The sequence below is a fragment of the Plecotus auritus genome (assembly GCF_963455305.1).
Source record: "Plecotus auritus genome assembly, chromosome: 5".
Taxonomy (NCBI): domain Eukaryota; kingdom Metazoa; phylum Chordata; class Mammalia; order Chiroptera; family Vespertilionidae; genus Plecotus; species Plecotus auritus.
Genome location: NC_137776.1, coordinates 9,326,016 through 9,345,413, shown reverse-complemented (window position 1 = coordinate 9,345,413; position 19,398 = coordinate 9,326,016). Strand labels below are relative to the sequence as shown.

General features: G+C 38.8%; 1 protein-coding gene across 2 annotated transcripts; it reads left to right on the top strand.

Moving 5' to 3' along the window:
- The first annotated feature begins 14 nt into the window (after positions 1-14).
- On the top strand, positions 15-18,987 carry TYW5 (tRNA-yW synthesizing protein 5). 2 transcript variants are annotated; one of them, XR_013960588.1, is made up of 9 exons: positions 15-174; positions 1,330-1,484; positions 4,897-4,966; positions 6,743-6,787; positions 7,557-7,694; positions 11,932-12,019; positions 12,421-12,537; positions 16,345-16,711; positions 18,958-18,987. XR_013960588.1 is itself a non-coding variant. In XM_080667799.1 (8 exons), the coding sequence occupies exons 1-8, from the start codon at positions 97-99 to the stop codon at positions 16,599-16,601; spliced, it is 948 nt and encodes a 315-aa protein (XP_080523925.1). In that variant the 5' UTR covers positions 15-96; the 3' UTR covers positions 16,602-16,753. The 2 variants fall into 2 exon arrangements, 1 of the variants encoding a protein (XP_080523925.1); XM_080667799.1 differs by lacking the exon at positions 18,958-18,987 and having other exon boundaries at positions 16,345-16,753.
- The last annotated feature ends 411 nt before the right edge of the window (positions 18,988-19,398 follow it).

The window sequence follows — 19,398 nt, the reverse complement described above, 5'->3', positions numbered from 1 at the left end:
TTTCTCGCGGGGTCGAGTTTCCGGGCGGATCGGTTGCGGAAGAACGCGTTGTGGGCCTCGTTCCCGAGACTCGAAAGAGAACGGGCGTGAGCGGTCATGGCTGGACAGCATCTCCCGGTCCCCCGGCTCCAGGGTGTTTCGCAGGAGCACTTCATGCAGCACCTCTACCCACAGGTGAGGCCGTCCCTATCTCTCAGCTGGCTCCCACCCTCGCGAGGGAGTGGGGAGAAGGCGGCGGGCGTCCTAAAGGGCTGGCCGGCTCCGCGGCCCAGAGAGCGGGCGCCTGGGGATGTCAGCCGGCTCATCCATTCAGGAGAGAACAGCTCCACGTTTCCTGGGAGCAGCGTGACGGGGAGAGCTGAGTGCGAGAAACGTTTTGCCTAATGAAAGCTGCCCTCGCTGCGAAGGGCGGCCTTGTTGGAGCCCCCGTTCGGAAGCCTTCTGCCGTTACCTTGGCAACGAAGGGCGCTTTCTCTACCATCACCACCCCGCCCGCCTTGCTCTCTTCCTTTGGGTTTCTTACATTTTAGAGGTGTTGAGGCTCCCCTGTGGCGTGACTGGCGCCTGTCCGTCCACTTGAGTTACTGGATCTCAGAGAGCAGTTTTTCACGGTACTGAGCCAAAGGGAATCAATGGGAATTCCCTCGGGAAGCTTCCACTGGTCTCGGTCTTGGATTCCAAGTAATCCGGGTTCTAGTTCAAACATTGGAATCTCGTTTTAGGCGTGTAATTCGAACCTTAGTTCTTTAAAAGAAAACTCAGAGAAAAAAAGCAATGGCTTTGTTCTCAGGAAAACATACTCAAGTTTGTAGAGATAAAAGGAGCATGATATCAGCAGCTTACCCTGAATAGTTCAGAGAATAATTATCTTGTTCTCTATACACGATTAGTGAGAATGAGAGCAAATGGTGAATCAGAGTAGATGGTATATGGCAGTTGTTGGAACTTTTCCATAAGTTTGAAATGGTATCAAAATAAAAAGTCACAAACGTATTTGATTATAAATACCCATTTTTAATCATTTAGTCATAACACCCCTGAAAACGCTTTAAATAATATTTAGATTATCTACATTTTTTATCTCTTAGCTATTCATGATGTCACTGTTTTGTTTGGTTTTGTTCTCCTAATGTTAAAATTTTGTTCTAAGTATATTGGATGGGTCCTTTTCCTATTTTAGTTACAGCATGAATTGTCAAAAGGTTTGAGTTTGAGCATCTTGGGATAAAGAATTTTTATCCCTCTGTTGTCAAATACAACTCCTGATATATTGTTGGGTATATATTTTTTTGTTTTGTTTGTTTGTTTTTGTACTTTTCCGCTTTGTAGAGAAAACCTGTAGTGTTGGAAGGAATTGATTTGGGGACATGCACAAGCAAATGGACGGTGGATTACCTAAGTCAAATTGGAGGGAGGAAAGAAGTGAAGATTCATGTTGCCGCAGTTGCCCAGATGGACTTCATTAGTAAGAACTTTGTATATAGGTATTTTCTTCTCAGGTTTACTCTCGGGATACAAATAACTTGTTTTAAGCCTTTAAAATATTTATACAAAATCCACATTGCACATCATCTTTTGGCTAGTTTGATATAATCATGGAATAGCTTACTAATTTTTAAAGAATGGCTTTTAAAAGACAAGAATTCTGAGTTTACATAAACATACAAAGACATTTCCAAACACCATTTTTTACACAGGGTGTATACCTGACGCCTTCTGGAACCACGGAAGGAACAGAGAATTGTCGTAACTGGAGAGGTTACACCTGAACGCTTCATTAATTAATTGATCCTACCACATTAGTAATTATTATCTAGAATAATAAATTCTAAAGTTTCCTATTATGATCTATTTTGATTTTTAATGCCCTAGTTTTGGAAATTTTTCTAAATCAGATTGTTTTTTGATAAGTATAAGTCCATTGTTTTTCTGCCCTCTCCAGAAATGTAGGGCAAGTAGTTGCTATGTTTGGTATAAACTTTCATCAACTCAGGTAACTTTAAAAAAATCATACTTAATTTTCTCTTTTTAAAAAATAACCTTAATACTTTTTTTCCCCCCTCATGGTTGTAATTTTATGTTTTACGATCTCTTAAAAGCAAATAGTTAAAAGCTGCTGGATTTCTAAATTTGAAAGCTTTAAATACTGTAATCTCATAGTTTTAATATACTATTTAATCCCATGAGTTTTGTTAAAAATGTTAACATTAAAAAACAAACAACTTTCACATTCTGAGCATGTGCAGTTCCCAACAAATTCAGTCTATTAAAAACATGTGTATTTCACAATAGCCTGACTTTTAAAGGGAGTTAGCTGTTTCTTCCAGAGTAGAGATGAGTTCAACAGCTTCTAATGTCCAGGGCCATTCCTTACTCATATAACAGCTTGCCAAAGCGTTTCTCAGTTTTTTATCCTTTGAATATTCACCATTATAGTTTTGGTTTTTAATGGACCATGAATTGAATTTAATTGCCATGAGTTTTCCCAAGTCTAAGAATTTTCATTAAATCAAGAAAGTGGGAGAAAGTGCTGGAATGATGAGCGTTTTTCAGCCTGCAGTTAATGATGTTTATTTTCCAGAGAGTCCAATGCCATAGCAAGTGGTTATTGAAACTTCTTCTTGAATTGCCTTGATGTTTAGTCATGTCCTATAAACTTTTCAAACCTTGTTTTTGAAGCACATACATTATGTAATAGTTCTTATCTCAGCTTCCTCCAAACCTTTCACTAGAGCTACTAAAAAGTTACAAGAATATTTTCTTAGTGCAAGAAAAAAAATAGATTATTTTTGGCAGTTATGGGAGTAGGAAAGAAGGAAGGCATCTAAGCCAAGGACTAGAAAGTAAGAAATTCTCATCCATTTATCAGTATTATCACTTCAATTTAATAATAATGAGCTAATGGAGGTTTAATGTTAAGTAACTTACCCAAGATCATATAGGTTGAAATGATGGAGCCAGGACTTATACCCAGATTTGCTTGACTCCACAGAGCCCTGATCCTACCCCCTCTGAGACTACCTCCCTTACTAGTCTGTATGTGAGTCCAGACAAATGGAACTTGAGTAGCAGGTGTTTTGTTTTTTTTGAAACATGCATGAGGTAGGTAAGATCTCAAGGCCAAGGAACTTGCCAGTTGACACACTTCATATCCCCCTCTCTCAGCTTTGCTTCTGTAGAACCTCTGACAGGTACCAGTACCTAACGGAGAAAGGTGCTGGGGCACTCCTGTTCTGCTTCCCTGGACTGACCCACTCTTATCTGCCCTGTTCTTGTAAAGGTCTTGAAACACGTCCGGGTTCTCCTTAGTGAAAATCTAAGCCTGGGCAACTGCACCAAGATGCTTTGGTAGGAATGAAGGGTATATGGTGAGGTTAGCGATGCAAAAGCTGAATAGGAGGATGATACGTAAATTTGTAAAGTGAGGCAGAAACTACAGTAGAAGATTGGTCTGAGTAGATGGCAGACTCCTTTTGCCTCACAGTGCTCTCTCTACAGTACCAGCAGTGTCCTCGAGTTCACTTGACATTCATGCTCACAGGATCCATTAGTCCATAATCTGGCATCAGATTCACTTGGATTTGCAGAAAAAAAGCATTCTGGCAGGATAGTATCAGTAGGAGTTCTCATGCCAATCCGGGAGCCATTTTTTGGCTCACCAAATATAACAGCTTTGTTGTAAGGGAACAAGACTATAGAGGTGAGCCCTAGCTCAGACACTAGTAGCACAAACAACCCATGAACTTCCGTAGTTTCTCTAAGGGCATACTCGGTTGCAAGAGTTACATTGCACATAAGGATGCCAAATCCCCTGCTTCCTACCAATATTTGTAGTCCACCACCAGCTCTCTAGCCAGGCATAGTTCACCAATAAACAGTATTACCTGATGTCACCGTTGACATTCCACATTTATCTTAACCAGTATGTTTGTAGGAAAACATTGCTAGGAGAAAGTAGGCCCAACCCTTTCTCCCCATCTTGCCAGTAGAGATTTCAGGGGAAAGTAAAAGTGAAAAGATTATAACTTAATCAGAGGTTGGAGGCTGGAGTTCATTCTGGAGGAGGAGAGAGGCTTTTGACCTGGATGCTTTTGAGGACTTGATTGTCTTTATGTTACCGATAAGGGATCATCTTCATGTAGGGGCAGTACTTTTGATTCTTGAAGGGATAGGATGGGACCTAGAGAAAAAATAACTCAAGGCTCAAGAATGTGAAGTAAAGGAAACACACTTTGCTTTTACAATGTTCAGCCTTTTCAGCCAGGTGGAAGAAGCCAAGCATTTGGGTAGAAATATTGAAGAATAAAACATTGTCACTTCACTGGAATTCTTGAGATATTCCTCAGAAGCTTAAAATGACAGAGCGTGGTTCAGGAGGATGAGTAGTGTTACAAGCTTCTATGTTCTGTGTAGATGCCAAAGGGCAGGAAGACCAGCCGGGGGGAGGGGAGGGGCCATGTGGTGGGGGGTGGGGGGAGGGGCTTGACCTTCATCAACCCTTTGCTTAGTCTCTTCCAAAGGCGCATTATTCGTAGTTGCCCATCATCACAAGAGCTTGAAAGTGTGTATTTCCAAAGGTAACCAAACACCATAGGAACATTTTTCTAACAGAAACTTGAATAGGAGGATATTGGCATATGAGAAGGATCCATCTGTACCATAGATTTAAAAATGTTTAATTTTTGAAATAGGAATATCAGACAACCTAGGTCAAATAAGCACAGTGCTAAATGAATTTTGAAAATTTAGAATTCCACATAATAGGTTATAATAAAAATTATGGATATTGTAAAACAGGTCATATCCAACTTCAACAAACCCCTATAATATATAATGATTAGAGTATTATTAATTGGTTTATTATTAAGTCCAAGGATTCTTTTGTGTTTATTTCAGAACTTTAACTTTTGACAAGTTGGTTCAGAGGGCAGCTGAAGAAAAGCATAAAGAATTCTTTATTTCAGAGGTAATTGGTTCTAACATTTTCTTTAGAAAACATTAATGTCTATATACTAAGTGGATTTTCTTATAAAAGAATATTTTATATACAAGAGCTGTATCGTTCTCGAATAGCCACTCTTACGACTTGGTTATATATGCCATAGATATTCGTTCTACTATTTATTAGGTTGCAAACCTTGGCCAAATTATTTTTCTGTACCTCAGTGTACTCAGCTATAAAATATGAATCATAACAGTATAATCCACTAAATCTAATCCATAGAGTAATTATTAGCACAATGCCTGACTAGAAACTACTCACTGAATGTTAGCTATTAGTATTACTTCCATTGAAAATGCTTTGGTTTGATATACCAAGTTCAAATGTTAATGGAGAACTATTTCTTTATTTTATTATTAGTTACTATCAATGTGATTTTTTTTAAAATTTGCTTTAACGTTTATTCAGAAAAAGTCTACTTATTTACATTGTAATCCACCTTTAATTCAGTTTAAATATCATGGAATTCCTGAGCAAGACTGCCTGTTAGAAGGGTCCTTGTTGGGTAGCAGTGTCTAGGTTTTTACCGTTGTGCTCAGTCAGTGGTTGGGGGAACTCCAAGAAGAGGAGGACGTTGGTTCAAAAAGTGAGGTGGACCTGAAGGAGCTAACAGCTGGCAGCTGTAAGTCAATCACACTCTTGAAGGGGGTCTGAGAAGTGAGTCTCTGTATCTACCACATGAATTTATTTAAATTCTAAAATATTAGAACTGGTAGAAAACTTTTAGAATTTTGAAGAACATATTTTTGAAACCTGTCTAGCCAGTAATAAATTCATAGAATTTACTTGTTATGATACTATCTAAAAATATAAAAATCTGAAAGTTTAAATTTCTGATCATCTATAATAATCTATAATAATAAAAGCATAATATGCTAATTAGACCTTCTGGATGAAGCTGGGGCTGCGAGGGCCGAGCCCCTTGCACAAATTTCATGCATCGGGCCTCTAGTAGATTTATAAAAGTAAATAAAGTTTAATGAAGTAAATGAAGTTTGTGTTATTAACAGTCAATGTAGATATAAAAACAGCAGAATGCCCCTGTGCTTGACCCAGTATATCTCAGTTATCTAATTCTCATAGGAAATGTAGGCAACAGAAATGTTTTCTAATTAAAACAATTCCTTATTATAGCTACTCGGTGCAGTACAATTGGTGATTTTTTGTATTGTATCAAATTTACTGCTATAAAGTGACATTTCTAATTCACATACATGGCTGACTCTTAAAAATTTGGCTTGAGAATTTATATAATCAGGGATAGGCTTAGCTTGATAAAATACAATTCAAAATTTTTAAAAATTATTAAAAGTATATTTTATTTATCCCCTATTGTACATTTGTATTATATTAAAGAACTTTTTTGTTGGCACTCAGCAATACCTTGAGATCATGTGTGTTGTCCAAATGGGAATTCTTTTAAGTCTTAAGACATTGTTGAGTCTAAATAATTTGGAGTATAAAGTCTAAATTGAACAATGTGGCTTTAGATGTGGTATGTGTATATTGCTTTTAGAATTTCTTTTACTTATATTTTTGTGGATTCAATCATTATTACTAGCAGCATGTAAAGATTTTTCTTTGTATGGCCACCAGAGAGCATTAGTAGCAAGGGTAAGAAAACGTAACTTTATGGAAAATGACTTCACTGGGTTAGATTTTAATACCTGTTTCCTTTCATCTTTACTTTCTAATATTTCTAAGTGAGTATTGATGTTATTTTTCTTTGGGATGTTTAAGGATGAAAAGTACTACTTACGGTCACTTGGGGAAGACCCTAGAAAGGTAAGAATTCTGAATGTGAAACAATTGCTTCAAGCTTAAATGGATGGATATATAAAAACTGGCACTATAATTTTTATACTTGCTGCCTGTCAGATGATCTGTTTTTTCCTTTTTCATTCTTAATGATTTGAATAAGTATGATTAGTAAAAGTTGATAACTTAGTTTTTAAGTAGGACCATAGAATCTTAGTGTTTAAAGTCATCTACTGGTAATCTGTACACAATTAAGAAATTCTTTCTACTGTATATTTTACAGATTGCAATTCACCTAATAAAATATAATCTTAAATAATTATAAAAATTCTGAATAACTCATTATATAAGCTTTGACACGCATTCAGAGTCTAATTTATATGGCTGTAGTGCTAAAGGGTATCCCTAAAATGATAAAGATTACATTAGTTCTTTACCTTCGTTCTCCTGCCTCAGTTAGACCACAGGTTTACATAGTTGACAGCATTCAAGTTGATGACTCCTAATGTTAAAATACTTAACATTAGATAAACTGTATGATGAATCTTGCTTAAAGTAGGAAGAACCTTTCTATAAATGAAGCATATTAAGCTAAACAGTGTTAAATCTGAGTCTTGTTACACAGTGTGTATTACTTAATTGGTGGATATGGTCATGTCCTAGTACTTTAAAGCAGTGAGCAGAGTTTCACTCCATTTCTCTTTTATATCATGGGTTCTGATGGCAGTCTTAGATAAAATAAGCATTGTGCCAATGTTGTTTTATTAAAGTTCTTATTGTGTTCCTCTCAATGCAGGATGTTGCAGATATCAGAAAGCAGTTTCCTTTATTGGAAGGAGATATTAAGTTTCCAAAATTCTTCAAAGAGGAGCAGTTCTTTTCCAGTGTTTTTCGAATTAGCTCACCAGGCTTACAACTTTGGACCCACTATGATGTATGCTCACAGATGAGAAACCTAAGCTATATGGATGTTTATAGATGTTTGGCATTGATAGATTTAACAGTCACAGTTTCGGCTCTCTGGGCTACCCTCCATATCTTTGATGTGTAATTTGCTAAACTTGAGGATGAAAACCAGTGCTCTGCAAGGTGGTGATATTGAAGTGAATTGTTAGCTAACACCAAAGCCTAGTTTATCACATTTGCATTCTCAGTGGTCTTGTTCTTGATTCATCAACTATATATATATAAAAGGCTAAGTGACCAGTTAGCTGGGCCGGTGGCTAAGATGCGCACTGACCACCAGGGGGCAGACAACGCAGGAGCTGCCAATTAACAGCAACTTTGCAGAGTGCCTTCACACTCTGGGACTCCTTGGGGGATGTCAGACTGCCGGTTTCGGCACGATCCCTGCAGGCCAGGCCGAGGGACCCCACTTGCTGGAGGGACCCTGCTCACTCTGTAGACGCCCTTCGAGCCTTGGCACTGCCCCAGGTGCAGCCAGCCAGGGAGGGACTGTGGGAGTTTGGCTCCAGGGTGGTCCGGCCCATCTCTCCCAGTCCCTCCCCGCCAGCCACCTTCTAATTAATTTCCTTTCAATGTGCACGAATCCATGCACCAGGCCTCTAGTCATATATAAAGTTTTATTAGGTATTTTTGTTAACACGTGAGAAATGGCTACCAGCTGAGGAGGAAAATGGTGGAAGTAGAAAAAGTGATAAGGTGGTGGTATTAATAAGAAGCTTGTGGACAGCCGTTTTCAATCATCAGAAGGTCTTAGGTATATATCCCCTGAGAATGTCAGGTGTCTGTTTGTTGAGTAGCAAGATGTGTAGATTATTGATCTTAAAAATTTACTCTATGGTATTATAATTTTATTTGCTTAATGGATAGAAATGTTTTACAAACTTTAAAAATCTGGTATTGTGTATGGTTTGGTGTTGGGTGGAGAAATTTAAGAAGCTAAAGCAATACCTAATATGTTTATAAAGATAAAGGAATTCTTTTTTAAAAAAGTTCTGAGTACCAACTATATTAATTTTTATAAGTATGTTTTATAATTCAGCTGACTATCTCTTGAGGATTTTAACATAGTAACTTTATAATTGAGACAGACAAAATCCTAGGATATTGTTTTTTAAAGGTTTTACGTAAATGATATGAGAAAATGATGTGATAACTCAAATACATTTTAACTGAATTATTGGATTTTATTTTTATTTTTAAGTAGTATCTTTTTTATATTGAGTTATGGAATATCATAAAGCTTTCCTTAAATTAAAAATAAGTCAAAGGAATAGTAGTAGTATACAGGGTGTCCCCCCAAAAATTATACAAACTTTGAATGGTTATAAAGTCAGTGTTTATTAACATACAGATTATTTTCAAAATTGAGCTACCAACTGGTATACAGACTTTGAATGATTATAAAGTCAATGTTTATTAACGTACAGTTCATTTTCAGAATTATCAGCTGTTAAAGTGTGTATACATTATTTTGGACACCCTTCGGTTATTATATAGTTAAGGTTTATATACAGGTTAATGGTGAAAGGAAAAATGCTTAGGTAGAAATGATCTATTCTATGTACATTATAAAAGGCCAGGGACCGTCACAACCTAAACAACCAGACAGACGACCAGTCACCAGGAAGTGCATGGAGCACCTCTAGGTCCCTCCCCCGCAGCCCACAGGCTCCTATCAAAGCAAGGCTGGCGGGCAGGCAGGCCAGCGGGGTGCGGTGAGTGGGGCAAGGCGGGCATAGCAAGCTCGTTAGCCTCCGGCTTGGGGCTGGGCCAGGGGCCTAACTACTTGCTGCTGCTGCGGCGGCTGCAGATCAGGCCTGGAGATAGGCCCAGAGATGCTGACTGTCATAGAATCTGACCAATCAGAACCTAATCTGGGTAAACTGCGAAGGCAGAACCTAAGGTGGGGGCTGAGGAGGGGTTTTAAGGGCAATAGCTGTTTGGTGTAAGGTGAAAGAAAAGGGTTCAATTTTTTAATAACCGGTTTGGCAGTATAGTGCATATGGCTGGCTATCAGTCCAGATATAGGGATTATGTATTTTTGTCTGCCAAGAGCATCTTCTGCTGAAAAAGGCTCCCCCCGCCATTTAAGCAATCCTATGCTATATAATCTATACTAATAAAAGGGTAATATGCTAATTAGACTGGGTCGACCGGCCATCTTCCAGACATCTGACTTCCTTCCAGACAAAGCCATGGTGGTGGGGGCTGAGGCAGAGGCAGTTAGGGGCAACCAGGCTGGCAGGGGAGGGCAGTTGGGGGAGAGATCAGGCTGGCAGTGGAGGGCATTTGGGGGTGACCAGGCCCACAGGGGAGGGCCATAGGGGGTGAGATCAGGCCGGCAGGGGAGGGCCGTTGGGGGTGAACAGGCCGGCAGGGGAGAGCAGTTGGGGGCCATCAGGCCAGCAGGGGAGAGCAGTTGGGGGCAATCAGGCCAGCAGGGGAGCAGTTAGGGGTAATCAGGCAGGCAGAGGTGGTTAGGGACAATCAGGCAGGCAGGCAGGCAGAGGCAGTTAGGGGCGATCAGGTAGGCAGGCAGAGGGGTTGGGGTGATCAGGCAGGCAGGCAGAGTGGTTAGGTGCAATCAGGCAGGCAGGAAGGTGAGCGGTTAGGAGCCAGCGGTCCCAGATTGTGAGAGGGATAGCCAAATGGCCCCAATCGCCAGCCAGGCTGAGGAACGCCACCCATGCACAAATCTGTGCACTGGGCCTCTAGTATGTAAATAATAATGAATACATCTTGTTTGTATTTATTTTAATTCCTTAGTTGAAAATTATGTAGCTCTGGCTTTTAACATTTTTCACAATCTCTACCAACAAAATGCACCTTTGCATACACAGGAAGAGTCATGATTATTCCAGTAATAAGTATGTCAAGAAAATTTGCAAGGTTATAGTCCTAGAGGCCCAGTGCACGAAATTTGTGCACGGGGCAGAGGGGTGTCCCTCAGCCCAGCCTGCACCCTCTCTAATCTGGGACCCCTCGAGGGATGTCTGACTGCCTGTTTAAGCCCAATCCTGGTGGGATCGGGCCTAAACGGGCAGCGGACATCCCTCTCACAATCCAGGACTGCTGGCTTCTAACTGCTTGCCTGCCTGCCTTCCTTATTGCCCTTAACTGCTTCTGCCTGCCAGCCTGATCACCCCCTAACCACTCGCCTGCCAGCCTGATTGCCCCTAACTGCCCTCCCCTGCAGGCCTGGTCCCCAACCAACTGCCCTCCCCTGCAGGCCTGGTCCCCAACCAACTGCCCTTCCCTGCAGGCCCAGTTGCCCCCAACTTCCCTCCTCTGCCAGCCTGGTCACCCCTAACTGCCTTCCCCTGCAGGCTTGATCGCCCCCAACTGCCCTCCCTTGCAGGCCTGGTCCCTCCCAACTGCCCTCCCCTGCTGGCCTGATTGCCCACAACTGCCCTCCCTTGCAGGCCTGGTCCCTCCCAACTGCCCTCCCCTGCTGGCCATCTTGTGGCGGCCATCTTGTGTCCACATGGGGGCAGCCATCTTGTGTGTTGGCGTGACGGTCAATTTGCATATTACTATTAGATAGGATAGAAATAATTTAAAATTAAGATGTCTATAAACCAGCTTTTGCCAACCTTTTGGATCTCACGGACCACCGGTTGGTGACTGCTGCTCCAAAGGTTTCCTTAAACCAGCGATCGCCAACCTTTCAGACCTCATGGACCACCAGTGGTCCGCGGACCTCCGGTTGGCAACTGCTGCTATAAACAAATTATGGCCATATAGTAAGTTATTGAAAGAGTAGCAGTTGCTGCAGTACCTTGTATTTTTCCAACACCTGATATTACTAAGTGCTTTTAATTTGTTGTTGAATACTGGCTTTCTAGCATTCCTGGATAGATAAGTAATAAAACCAACGAGGGGAGCCTCAAATAGGTGTAACTACCCTCACTGTCATAATGGTGAGGCAAGGGCAAATAATTTGGACTTCAGATTTCCTAATGGCTTGCCAATCCTTTCCATTTTAAGGCAGTGCTACAGAAATATCTTTAATACTAGTAAATGAACAGTGGTGTTTTAATACAAATGTTTCATTGTTACATTAGAACATTACTCTTAGGATTTTACATAATGTGAGCCAAATCTTATTAAAGGATAGGATTTATAGTTCACTGTTTGGAATACCATTGGTTTTGTTTATGTGAATTTTAGATACTGTTTATTCATAAGTTCTTACTGCTTTCCAGGTAATGGATAATTTCTTAATACAAGTGACAGGAAAAAAGCGTGTTGTACTGTTCAGTCCTCGAGATGCCCAGTATTTATATTTATCAGGTATTTTCTTTTTTCTTAAGTTTTTAGTTTTTAAAGATTGGTTTATTTAGTACTCTTTTTTGAGAAATCTCTCTGTTCTCATAGGAAAACATTTTAGGGCTTCTTCCTAATTAAAATGTATTGTGTTCCATTGTGTATGTGTATACATGCAATGATAGGCTATATGAAGAATGAGATTTGTACATTTTCTTAATTGTATTACATGAATGGCAGTGGTCATACATAAGGGATGAGTCACTGGAAAATGTATTAGGTTTCAGGGGAATAGTAATTGTTTTCACAGTATGGGTATAGAAAGTCATTATACAGAAAAGAATAATTTTCAAATTTATATTTGTAATTACTTTTACAAAAAGGCTAACTTTGCTCAATATGTATTATCCTTTTTTGGAACATTTCAGGTACTAAATCAGAAGTACTGAATATAGATGACCCAGACTTAGCTAAATATCCACTGTTTTCCAAGGCTAGAAGGTATGAATGTTCCCTTAATGCTGGAGATGTATTATTCATTCCTGGTAAGATTTCTGGACCTCTGTAATTTACTATTTAAAAAACCTGTACTCTATTGATTACCCATTATATGATTTTTTAGTCCAAAAATATATTTGTTGTATGTATGCTGGCCTAAACAAGATGATTTTTGTACAGAATTGTGTGTATGTGTTTTAAAGTATGCTTAGGCAAATTCTTATAAAATTAAATCTTATTTTTTGAAGGCAACCTATAAATATATTATTATACTTTATTCTATTAAATGACATCAAGGAGGATGATTTATATGTGGGAAAAGATTCTATCTGGTGGTTCTTTTTAATCATTTTATTTTTAAAATATTTATGTATTTTAGAACTGTTGTTTAAGTATTTACCAAGGAATGGTAAATGTATTTCAAAGCCAAAATAGAGATTTTATTAAATATCAAAATGTTATAATCTTTAACACCTGTGATATCTTGTGTGCATTATTTTCTACAGTTTGAATGTATTACTTAATTTCTTTATAAGTAGGCATTAGTTGTTGCTGCTAACCAGTGATGTAATTAACATCTATAATTACTAGAGGCCCGGTGCACAAAATTCATGCAGTTAGGGTCCCTAGGCCTGGCTGGCAAACAGGGCTGATTGGGGCCTTCCTTCCCCCAGCTGCCAGCTGCCGGCTGGGGCCTACCTTCGTTCCTCACTGATCCCCCAGTGGTCAGCGCACGTCCTAGTGAGCAGTCAAATTACCGGTTGGTCGAACTCCTGAGGGGACAATTTGCATATTAGCCTTTTATTATATAGGATTATTCTGAAGTAAATACCTGAAATTTAGAAAAATCATAATTAAGATTAAATGGTTGTATTAACAAATTCTCTATATAATTTTCCCATTTCTAAGTTAATATTTTTATAATCATTAATACCTCTCTTTAATGATAGAATTAGGTAAAGTATTACTAAAAATATGCTGATCTCACTTGCAGATGGATTATAAATTCCTTGAAGACAGGGAACCATGTTTTGTTAATCTTTGTATTCCCCAAGGGGCTTGATACAATGTCCTTCACATAATTGATTGTCTATAAAGTTTGATACATTGACTTCTGATTCTTATATTTATTGAACAACCAGCACAGTAGTCTTTAAGTCTATTGCCATTATTTAATTTTTTATCTTTAGAGCATAATTAAGGGCTATGTAGTTTTCCCTTATTCTGTGTACAACCTTTTTAAAGAGGAAAAAAACCTAAACATTTGCATATATTTTGAAATAAAGCAAAGCCCCATCTTTGGATTTAAGTTAATGGTTTATAATTTTTCCTGTTATATTGAATAAAGAAAAAAAGGTTCTGAAAGAAAGAGTGGTTAATATTAAAACCATGTTTAAAAACTTGTTTTGCAAATCAAAACACTTTAAGGTTTTGTTTTTCCTATGGGCATTCGTTGATTTTTTTTTTCTAAAATTTAACATCTTAAATATCTTCCTTTCATCCTTTCACTAACTGAGACATTTTTTGGATGTGATTAATTATTTCATCTTTGTTATAGTGTGGTATTGCTTTAATATTCTTGTAACACCTATATTTTGAAATGTTTACTCAGTTGAAGACAAAGATGTCATCTTTCTAGTGGAAGTAAAAAAGTAATTAGCTGTATATGAAAAAGATCACTCCGCTAAAATACAGGGGTGGGCAAAAGTAGGTTTACAGTTATAATACAATTTTTATCTATAAAAGGCTAATATGCTACGTGTCTGACCGTCGGACTGGTCGCTATGACGCACACTGACCACCAGGGGGCTGATGCTCAATGCAGGAGCTGCCATGACATGCATTGGCCATTTACAAAGAAACGGCACCATGGACCTGGTGCCCACAAACCAACATTCGGCTTCCCCCAAGTGGGACACAGGCCCCGCCACCACCCTGGAGCGACAGCCCACCAAATCACAGCCAATGCTGCTGAGACCCCATGGGTCAAAATGCGGCCCACAGCTCACAGCCCAGCCCAGAAACAGTGGCTGTCGGCGCTGGGTAATGACGTCACATAGCAACACCTGGCTTCCTCTCCCTAGCGACTAGCCTCCTTGCAGTTTCTTCAGCCCAGGAACATGACTTGCTTTATAGCCAGGTGCAAACATTTTACACTTTAACCAAATGTCTATGAAGCATTTTCCCGTGCCTCGTCTCTTTTGATCCTCACAGAAGTCCTAGAGTAGGTAGATAGGAGACTCAGTGGAATCCTATTTTCTTTTCATTAGCCGGAAAATGGAGATTTAGAAAGTTTAGAAACTTGACCTGACTGAAAAGAAGAAATGGTGGACCTTGAAATGACTTCAGGTTTTCTCACTGTGCAGAATATAGTCAAACACTGCTGCAGTTAAATATTTTACCTTTGTTCTCCCTGCATAGTCTTCTATAATAACTGCATAATATGCTAATTAGACCAGACATCCTTCTGGATGACCTTCCAGACAAAGCCGAGGCTGCAAGGGAAGCCCAGGTCCCAGGTGCCTGCCGGTGGCCGGAGGGAAGCCCGGGTCCTGGGTGCCAAAGGGAAGGCCTACTCTTGGCATGAATTTTGTGCATCGGGCTTCTAGTCTACAATAATAATCTACTTAGTGTTTATGTTTACTGCTGTGTTGCTGACAATTACCTGAAAGAGAAATTGGGGTGCTTCACTGGGCTGGAAAAAGTTTAGCTAAATCAGAAAGCAGGTCTAATTAAGCAAGTTTATTCTCTATGTATAAAAGGCTAAGTTGACTCGTGCATGTGTGATACACATAAAGCTCTTGCTGGCGGCAATTGCACGTGTGTTTCGATTTGTCATTGTCAATTGTGAATTTAGTTGACACTTCTATAGAGAAAAGGCGAATAGCGATATTAAAATATTTCTTTTAATTTATTTCCTTTCAATGTGCACAAATTCGTGCACCAGGCCACTAGTAATAAATTTAACACAAGAATAAACTTTCACATACTCACAACTATAAACCTACTTTTGCCCACCTCTGTACTTGCTTTAGTTTTATATACTTACTAGAGGCCCAGTGCACGAATTTGTGCATGAGTGGGGTCCCTTGGCCTGGCCAGCAATTGGGGCTGATTGGGGCTGATCAGGGCCGGCCCACCAGGGGGAGGGACCATGGGAGGTTGGCTATGAAAGCGCACTGACCACCAGGGGGCACACGTTCAATGCAGGAGCTGCCCCCTGGTGGTCAGTGCGGGTTATAGCAACTGATTGTTCAGTTGACCAGTCATAACGGTCACTTAGGCTTTTATATATATATAGATTGTAAAGGAACTTAAAAAATACGATTATGATTGCATTAGAAATATAAAACTGGAGAGGCTACAATGAATGCAAATTTAAGCAAGTTATAAAGCAAATGCAGCTTGAATAGGAAGTCTTTGAGAACGAAGGTATTGTGCTAAGTCAGAAAAGGTCAAATATACTCCTCAAATAATTGAAATGTTCTGTGTACAAAACATACTTTTGATGTGGTTGTGGGACTCAGGGAGTGTAAACAAGTAACACAAAATACAGCTCCAAATTACAGAATTGTAAAACAAATATAACTTTATTATGTCTTTCAAGTTAAAAAGGAAAAATTGCTATTTGAAAAGGTTTTAAATATAGGTTTGTGCTATTGACACTTTAAATTGGTTTGCAATTCATAAAAGTTAAAATGATTCTGTTAAAAGCTGGGATTGTGCTAACGAAGGTGTCTAGTTACAAGAATTATTTCTTACTTTGGTTATATGAAATTTGTGATATTTCATTGACATTTTGGTGCTATGTTTTTTTAACTGTAGGTTTTAACTTTTTAAAAATTTTTCTTCAGCTTTATGGTTCCATAATGTAATTTCTGAAGAGTTTGGAGTGGGAGTGAATGTCTTTTGGAAACACCTTCCGTCTGAATGCTATGATAAAACAGATACCTATGGAAACAAAGATCTCACAGCAGCATCAAGAGCTGCACAAATTTTGGACAGAGCCTTAAAAACACTGGCTGAATTACCGGAGGAATACAGGGACTTCTATGCACGGCGAATGGTCTTACACATTCAAGACAAAGCCTATAGCAGAAACTTTGAGTAAATAATGAAGTGAATGCAATGAATATAAACTTTTAAATACAGTTCAGCTCAAATATTAGAAAAATATAACAAGAAAAAATATATTTTAGATTTGTTGTTAAAAGAGGAAAGGTAAATCAATTTCAGATTTGCATATTAAATAAGTACAAAGGAGTGTTTGTGTGGTTTTTATACAGATTGTTATGGTTCAAAGAATGCTGTTATGAGATCCCTCTTGCTTTCAGATTCAAATAACTAAAATTTTAAAATGACAAAATGTATTGATACATTGGGCTTCGATATTTTTTGTTGTTGTTAATCCTCACCCGAGGAAATTTACCATTGATTTTTAGAGAGAGAAGGGAGGGGGAGAGACAGAAAAATATCAATTTGAGAGACACATGGATTGGTTGCCTCCTGCATGCTCCCTGACCAGGGCCAGGGACCCAGCCTGCAACCTAGGTACCCTATTTTTCTGTCTATAAGATGCTATTTTTTTCTAAAATCGTTAGACTGAAAAACTAGGGGCATCTTATACATGGAAGTCAGCTGAGGAAGGAGCCACGTGGGTGCATAGCTGCCCATACCTTGTCAAACAGGCTTCCTCCAATCACGAGCTTATTGTTACATCAACTGATGCCGTAATTGGAGGTGGAAGTGGAGAATGCACAGATGCAACAGGGACCGGAGCTTTCTGAACCCATAAAGATGTCAAAAAATAAAAAGATAAATACCAGTAAGCGATTGTCTTAGGCAAAATTCAAACTGGATGTAATCAGCTATGCAAAACAGCATGGCCATAGAGCTGCAGAGAGACAATTTGGACCTTTTCCCACCGAGTATATGATCAACTTAAGATCCAAACAAGAAGGCCTTAAGAGGAAAACCAGCAAAATGTTTAAAATACTGATTTTCTTAAATTTGGGTTGGAAAAGTGAGGGGCATCTTATACACGGAAAAATACAGTACATGCCCTTGATTGGAATCAAACCCAGGATCCTTCGGTCCACAGGCCAATGCTCTATCTACTGAGGCAAACCAGCTAGGGCGGGCTTCAGTATTTTTGGTCCAGTGATTCAGTAGTGTCATTAAGAATCTCTTGGGTTTTTCCTCGTTTTCAACTGCAGCATTGGCATCATCCTAAGGCTGGCTACCTTCGTGGAATGATTGCCAACAGCAGTTCAGACCATGTGCGACACCTTCATTTACATGCAGTGGAGGAGTCAGGCTGTATTCCAGCAGCCCTCTCTTGATATAAGCTTTCCCCAAATTTGCCACCAAATCCTTGGGTCTTACTGTTCTAAAATGGCTTAGACCTAACCTGAAATGACCCTTAAGCCAGTCTGGTTTACTGGAGCTGCAAGTAGAATTCTTGTCCTCTGAGGCACATGTGGGCAGAATGGATAATTAAGTAAGGATTCTGGTAAGAAAGAGAAACAAAGGTGGGCAACCAACAATGTCTACTACATTCATCTTTTGAGCTTTTTAAAACATGCCTGGATCCCAACTTTGTAGTTTTGGAATCAGTGTTTGGGGTTTGATGCATAGTCAGGATTGAGAACAGTGTATTAAATGATAATAATTTGGATGAATAGTTTTGTGATTCACCCCAAACAAGTATTTAATCTGATCGTGGTTTTTCTTAGCACCCAGTATAAATCAGGCCTGCCCCTTTTCTCAGTTTTCAATTGTCATAAAAGACTCAAATCAGTTTTAATTTAGGCTAAAGTTTCACCTAAAATTTTCCCCACTAAATGCCTTTCCATCTATCCCTTATTTTAAAAAAGAATTTTTAAGAACAAATACATGCGAGATCCCAATAATGTCATTAGAGACAATGAGCCATTGTATGTAGATCTGTGCCATTCTTTGTTTTGGACCTAGTAATTATTTGCACTGTCATTGACAATATACTTGATGAACACAAATGTGCCCATCTAAAGCAATCTGCGTATATAAATTTGGTGCATTTTAATTATGGAGAAAATAATTTCCACTATTGAGAAATAATTCATTTACTCATATCCTGTGTTTAGAGTTGGGTTAATTTCAGGTATAAAAAGCAAATTACAATAAATAGTCAAGAAAAAGTATATAAAAATTACTCTGAACTTCCTAGGCATCTTTGAGATGTTGAAGTTACTTAGACTGTAATTATTAGCTTTTCATGAATATTAACTGTATTTGTCTTAGTACATAATTATACTGGAATTCTATTTACTCAGTAATTGATTTCAAATTTGGTCACTTTCATGGACAAAACAAGGGAGACAAAATCAACCAGGCTTATTTTGTATCTTTCTGTTCTTTTGATTAGCAGTTACACGAACATTTGGAAAGAACTTTACTAACAAGGCTTTTCTCTCACCTCTCTAAAGTTGCCAACAGATATCTGAGCTGAATTTGACAAAAAAAAAAAAAAAAAAAAAAAAAAATGCAGGAAGCTGGAATGCAGGTCTGGATGGAATTGGAACTGTACTGCTGTGACTCCTCTGTGCTGAAAAACAGATATAGTCAGGAGGAACTAACATAGATTGGCAGTCAGCCACAGATACGGTGTTACCTTCAAGTCTTATTTTAAGCATACAGGCCATGAAGTGTTTGGATGTCTTAAATGCACCTAAGTTGTATTCTACTTTTTAAAGTTCCATTCAATGATACCAAATGACCACCTAAATTATGCCTGACTCTACTAAAGCTACTAGATCTCTCGCCTTTTTAAAAAGCAATCTAAATTTACATATGAGGTCAATCTACCTGTGTATCTTAACCTGTCTAAAGTATGTTTCTCTTAAAGGCTCTTAAAGTATAACAATGGT